Consider the following 7,072-nt stretch of genomic DNA (forward strand, 5'->3'; position numbering starts at 1 on the left):
GTTGACTAAAATATTCCTTTCATACAAAAGAGAATGGCAGCTAAGGGTGTAACCATAGATGTGAATAGTCATTAAGTCTTTCTACAGGCTTTGTTTTCTCTTTCATACAGTCTAACTCCACCTTTCAGGACTACAGCAAAGCATCTTGTTGGTTGGTCAGATGTCTCACCTCATGCAACACACCTGTATGGTTAAGTCAGTACGGAGAAAAGGTACGTGGTCTGCTTCTTTTTTTAAGTATTGTGGTAAACATGAAGATGATTAGAAAAAAAGTATAGTTAGTATAAGATATTTATTTCAGTGCTCATTTTTATTTGACCTCAGAATTAAATTAATTGACACAGGAAAAGATTAAGTAAATTTTAGTTGTAGAAGTAAGTGGGTAAATAAGATATAAAAAAATATATTTTTCAATTCAATTCAGTTTATTTATATAGCGCCAAATTCACAACACATGTCATCTCAAGGCACTTTACAGTTTTTAATACTGAAGATGTGAAGGTATTTTAAGTCACCCTTTTTTCTTCACATTTCAAGTTGTTTTACACACACAATTTCTGTCTAAATTAACATTATTGACTATCGTCAGTTCTTGTGAAGGCAGTTTCAGAAATATTTTGAACACAGTGCCACGTAAGCAAGCTAACTTTATTTTCATATTGGAAGCTTCCTCATTGTTGCACATAGTAATGTAAAAGGAATGCAAGAGGAGGAGTCGCATCGTTTTTTTACCTTTAATCGTCAAGCAAACAAAAAACAAGCTATACATTATTTGTTATGTATAACCCAGATTTTATAATAAAAATATATAAAATAATTCTTTTTTTTTCAATGGAAAGCTTTTTAATTTTGCTAATTTAATTTTGCAATCAAATTTTTTTTTTGTTGGGGGGAGGGGCTTAGGACATAGTAAATCTTTTTTCGGTCAAGCTTTGGTGGGTTTTTTTGTTTTGTTTTTCTGTTGTGTTCTATCCACCATTCTTCTACTGCTTTGTCTGTCATGTCTCCAGCATTCTAGGGGGAAAAGGCAAAGTACATCCTTTCCACAATTTAGGGATGCTAATAAACGGACAGATTTTAATAATAAATCCAAAATGTGATAAAAAAAAATAAAAAAGTTGTTCAACATTTGATTTGAGGCCCCAGGTTATTAGTTGCATTTGTTCCTCTTCCTTCAGTATCCATTGTCCTATCCCCCAATTGATAAAAAAGCCTAATAGTACAAAAAAAAAAAAAAACAATCCTTAAAAAAACCTAAAAAAAAAAAAAACCTAAGCATTTTGGAATGATTCCTCACCTGTGGAAAATGTGCAGTTGAGTCTTAGGTATTTAGCGCTCTGTGCTGAAACATGTTGCAGTTAAAATAATGAAATAGTTTCTTTAATTATTTGGTGTTTATTATCAATAGTTATTTTCAACTGAGAACAAAGTAAAGATTAAAAAAACTACTATTAAGATTTTTTGTGTCCTTGTTCACATTGCAGTTCATTCTAAACCACAAAGTACCAAGAGACAACATCTTGCTGTTCTTTTTGACATATCTTACAGAGGATTTATTGGTAAGTAAATCGAATTACTTCATTAATATGATTTGGAATTCCCTAACACATATTATCTGTAAAGGGATAAAGTATGGCGTTTCACCGTAACATACGCTTGGCTCTTATTTTAACATTAATATTCAGATCTGCACCAAAATGACTAGAAATGATCTTAGACCAACCCCACACAGGAATGCAGAACAATATTTTGTGGCCGTGGGTTAACTACTCAACAGCGCCCCCTAGAAATTAAGGGTAGTCAAATCATTAGCTCCAAGCCATGCTTTGCCCAATCATTCTAACATTTTATACACATTTTTATCTCACTAAGACCTACCAAAAAGCCCATTGGAGCATGTTCTAAACCCCACAGCAAGTCAGCCATTTTCAATTAAATATTACCCTAATGTAAGGACTGACCAACTTTCAAAAGTTTGTAAAAAAAATTGGTCATTCATACAAACAAGCTAGGATTTTTAAAATAAAAAGTTTGTAAGAAAATATATTATAATGATACAATTCTTTCGCATTGCAGGACACTAAAAACCAGTGACTTGGAGGAGCATCACCAGGATAAAGGCTTCCTCACACCTCACCCACTCTCACCAGCTAACATGGGACAGCCTTGCTTGTCTGACTCTTTCAAACACCCTTTGTTGCCACATGCTAATCGTAAGCTGAATTAGGAGTTATTCTCATATCAGAAGTATGATGGCAAAAGGATAGAATCTCAGTCATTTTAATTAAGAACACTTTAGGTCGACTCTAACCTTAATAATTACAGACCAATCTCTTTCATGCTTAGCAAAAGCTTTTGAAAAATTGGTAAAATAAATCAGCTAACTTTACTTGTAAAAAAAAATGTAATTTAAATGAGTTTCAGCGGGGATATTGGGAAGTGCTGAAAAATATATATATATTTTTAATTATATTGCTACTCGTTTGGAGAGTGATAAAACCTGTACACCTTTTTATCCACCTCTCTTTAAAGTAAACTGACTTGACATCTAAACGTCATTTTGCTCTACAGGACCGAAGAAAGTAGACGACGCTGGAGAAACTTCAACTGAACAGAATCAGAATTTACTTGGGTTTTGTGCTCTTTCCAGGTCAAATATTTACATTAAAAGGGGACATATTTCAAACATGTACCAACTTTATTAATTTATTTTACCCTTAAACGAAGTTAACTTTCTACTACTTTGCTGTAAGTGACAAAAGCAAGAGAGGAAAGCTAAAATATTCAAGAAGTACTAGGGCAACTTCAAGCATGTCACCAAAACAAAAATTTCGGTTTTATCTTTCCCGTGGTGATACTAATAACACCTTAGACATTTCAGATGTTGAACAAGCTTTAAATACTTTCAGAAACTCTTTTAATGCTGTTGTTAATAGGCATGCTCCTTTTCAATGTTACAAACGTAGTAAAAGTTTTTTTCCTCCACAAATTATTACAGATGGAGTCGAAATATCAGTACCTAAAGAAATCTCTGAAGCTTTTAATAAGCATTTTATAGATGCAGCTAAGCTATTTGAAAAAACCTATCAAGGAGCACCTGTATCAACAAATGAGGTTGATACGAGGAATAAACCGGAGTCTTGCTTTGATTTAGAAGACTTTTCTAGGGATGAAATTTACAGAGCTTTGCTAGATATTCATTCAAAAAGTGCCATTGGTGCAGATGGTCTTGAGCCTTCCTTTTTAAAATGTGCGGCAAAACAAGTAGCAATGTACAGTGAACACATTTTTAAGCTCTCGATTTCGAATGGTACCGTTCCTGAAGTCTGGAAGTCAGCTTTTGTAACTCCCATTCCCAAAGGTGGTGACATCACTGATCTTAATAATTACAGGCCTATCTCTAAATTTTCATGCTTAGCAAAAATTCTTGAAAAACTAGTAAGCAAACAGCTAGTATCTTTTCTTACTAAAAACTCGATTTTGCATGAATGCCAGTCTGCATATAGAACAAATCACAGCTACATTACAGCATGCACTGTTGTTTTAAATGATATAATTACCTATTTAGATACAAATAAACACTGTGGAGCTATTTTTGTGGATCTCTCCAAAGCTTTTGATACAGTGGATCATGCTGTGCTACTCCAAAAACTTCATAGTATTGGATTTTCTAACAAAGCTTTGAACTGGTTTGAAAATTATCTCCAAGACAGAAAACAGTGTGTTTCTATTGGAAACGTTCAATCAGATTTTCTACGAGTTGAAAATGGTGTTTCTCAAGGCTCTGTTTTGGGTCCTGTTCTGTTCAACATCTACATGGCAGACATTGCGAATTCCATAAAAGGCTGTAAATTTCACATATTTGCTGATGATATTGTTCTGTACTGCAGTGCAGAGGATGTTCAAACAACTTTCAGAACCCTTCAGCAATGCTTCCAAGAATTAGAAGCTGAATTTGTTAAGAATAAGCTAGTTCTAAATGCAGAAAAGACAAAGTTCATGATTTTCAGATCAGATGCAAATGTTGAAGCTCCAAGTGTCCTCTCTACTCTGAATGGTAAAAATATTGAAAGAGTCACTAAGTACAAGTATCTAGGACTATGGATGGATGAGAATTTGAATTTCAAAGATAATGTGACAATGTTGGCAAATAACTTAGAACAAAAAATGGCTTCTTTTGAAACAGGTAAGCCACAGAATAAAAAATTTAAAAAACTTTTGCTATCATTTAATAAGTGTGACATTTTGTACATGCATGCCACACCTGAGACACTTGAAGAGTTGGATGTTGTTTATCACTCTGCTTTAAAATCTATCAACAGCAATGAAGATGATGCTGATCATTATATGCTGCATCATGAAATGGGACTCCTTTGCCCCAATTTGATGCGTAAGGCTCGCTTGTTACTACATATATTCAAAGCTCTGAAAGGGGAGAAACCCCCTTACATTACATCAATGCTTGTCATTCAAAGAGAACAGCCAGCTGGTTGTGTTTGGCTAGAGGTGCCAGAGTCCTCTACTAATATTGGAGAAACCAGATTTAGCTGCTTTGGGCCCAAAACCTGGAATAAAATGCAGAAAATTAAAACACTAAATACCTCTGATTCTTTCTGGAAAGCCAAGTCTGTGATTTTGTCATATTTGACCTCCACCTGTACTTGTCCTTGTCGGGACTTGGAACATCCTAAGTGGGGACTCTAGGGTGTTATTTGCTTTGTTTGCCATAATCGTTTGTGTAATACAGAGATATAGGTGTTAAAACTTGAATATGCATTTTAGAATAGGACAAAGGGTTAAAGTTGGTTGATAAATATTAACTAGTTGCATTTTTATTGCAGTTTTGTTTGGTTTTCAGAATGGTGAAATAATAAGAATATCCAGTTTACTGTTTACATGATCAATTCAGCTACTGTAACTGTGGCAACTCTGTAAGCCTGATTCTACCCAAGCTGAAAAAAGTCTTGTTCTCTATCATCTTGACTAACTGTGTATTTCCTATTTTTATATCATGAAATTATGTCTTGTTCTTCAGGTATTGCTCTTGTTTGCATCTTTTATGAAGATTTTAATTTATATTTCTTATGTTTGAACTTTTCTGTATTGAACTTCTAAATTTAATAATAATGTAAAGTTTTAAGATGCACTACTAGTTATAAATACGAAAGCTAGTAAAGTAGTTAAAGGATTACTTTTTTATTGTACTGAAGTTCTGTTTTAAGGTTCATTTTAGATAAACTTCCTTGTATTTTTAGTTTGAAAGGTTAACTTTAACTAAAAGCTTTATCGTGGGTCTATATAGGCTAGTTGAACTAATTGTAACAAACATGTAATAGCATGTCTGTAATCACATATATTTAAAAATATATATATATTTTTAACTGATGCTAACTTTAATGGATATTCTGCATGATTTAATCCAATTGTTTTATGGTATATTATTTTGAATTTTATTGTTATTTATTCTTTTTTTCTGTTTCATGATAAAGAAATGTTAATTAATAATAAACCTGATATAGTTTACCTAGATTGGTGTAATGTCTTCTTTACTGACTTATTAAAATGATAAATCTTAATTAATACTCAGCTCTGTTTGCTCACCTCATATCAAAAGTGGAGCCTTTGAATGCTGGTCTGAGTGTTTCAGCTGCCGTTGACTGGGTGTAAGGGACAGAGAAGACGCCATTCTTCCAGTGCTTGTCCTTTACAATGGGAGCCAGGTTCTGGTACATGTCATCCACAGCCAGCATGGACACCTGCAGCAGATAAGAGGAATATTAAAATCCATATTTAGGTCTGTTTGTGTCAGAGCGAGGCTTTAAATACACACCTGAATGTTTCGGTCAATCAGCTGGTTGGTTTCAAAGTCATCATCATCTTCACCAAAGGGGTTGATAATGAGCTCTCCTACCTACAAAACAGAAATGTCAGGGAAAGCAACTTCAACAAGTTAAACAACATCTTACTGATTTAGAAAGATTATAGTTATTACTTTTTTTCCTGCTAACATTGTTTTAATGGAGATAAAGACCACTAAAATCAAATTTTCCAAATGTGCAGAAGCATCAAACGACATTAATTTCTATTTGGTTTACCAGTTTTCAAGCTGTGTTTGAAAAGCCCATCATGTTTCACAGTCCCATGGAAATAGTGTGTTTTGACTTTTGGAAGAAATACAATTATGCTGGTTCCTACAGTCTGCAAAGATATCTGCAGGCTTCATCTTCAGACTACAGGAAAATGGTTTAAAAGTTTAGGTGTTTCATCTGCAGGATTAATAATCAGAGGGCAAAAGGTTCCTTAAGGAGAATTTTACACCAAGCAAACCTTAACCTGTGCCCTTTATGACTTCTGGATGGAGCGTGTTAATTTAAAAAAGATTTATCATCATTTTGAATGCAAAATGTTTATTTATTTATTTTTTTACAATTTTGATATAATAACTGCTTTGAGTCGGTTGCTCTTTCAGCTAAAGACATGTTTTAGAGTCTCTATAATTAACGATTAATTGATTACTAAATTAGATTTTGGATATTTCATTAACCTTACACTGACAATGCCAACGCCCCAGCCCCCCCCCCCCGCATTACATTAAGGCTCAGTCTACTGTGTATATAGCTATATACTATTTATGTATTGGATATAGCTATAGAATATGTATTCTCTAAATCAGGGGGCACCAAGGGGCCCTCAAGGACCACATGGGGGGCCCTCTTCGCCTTCTGAAAACAGAAGAACTCACTCAGTGGGTTAAGTTTAATCTTTTTTTATTCTGTTGCTCTTCTTTTTAATCATTTATGTATTATTTGATCATGTTAACTATTTCATCATATTTCAGTGGTTTCAAAATGACAATATTAAAAAGAAAATTAGAAAAGAATAAAAGATTAAAATAAGAATAAACATGAGTGGATGAGATTAACTGTAGGTGAACACTGATCCCTCCGGTTCATAGGTCAGTATTGGTAGCCCTTCCTATGACTCGGTAGCCATGATGATGATTTTTAAGCCCTCAGCTTAAAAAAGGTTGGTGACCCCTGATCTACATATATCTAATTTGTCTGCATCATCA

The 7,072-nt window shown here is 33.8% G+C and overlaps 1 protein-coding gene across 1 annotated transcript in view; it reads right to left on the minus strand.

Moving 5' to 3' along the window:
- Positions 1-5,597: 5,597 nt before the first annotated feature.
- Positions 5,598-7,072, minus strand: part of LOC107102831 (bestrophin-4-like) — a 7,188-nt gene continuing 5,713 nt past the window's right edge. Inside the window, exons 6-7 of the mRNA XM_015402266.1 lie at positions 5,831-5,911; positions 5,598-5,756 (exon numbers count right to left, since the gene is read on the minus strand). Coding sequence (XP_015257752.1) covers positions 5,598-5,756; positions 5,831-5,911 — 240 coding nt within the window. The remainder of the gene's footprint in view (positions 5,757-5,830; positions 5,912-7,072) is intronic.

Source organism: Cyprinodon variegatus, unplaced genomic scaffold, assembly GCF_000732505.1.
Source record: "Cyprinodon variegatus isolate N-32 unplaced genomic scaffold, C_variegatus-1.0 Scaffold1328, whole genome shotgun sequence".
Lineage (NCBI taxonomy): Eukaryota > Metazoa > Chordata > Actinopteri > Cyprinodontiformes > Cyprinodontidae > Cyprinodon > Cyprinodon variegatus.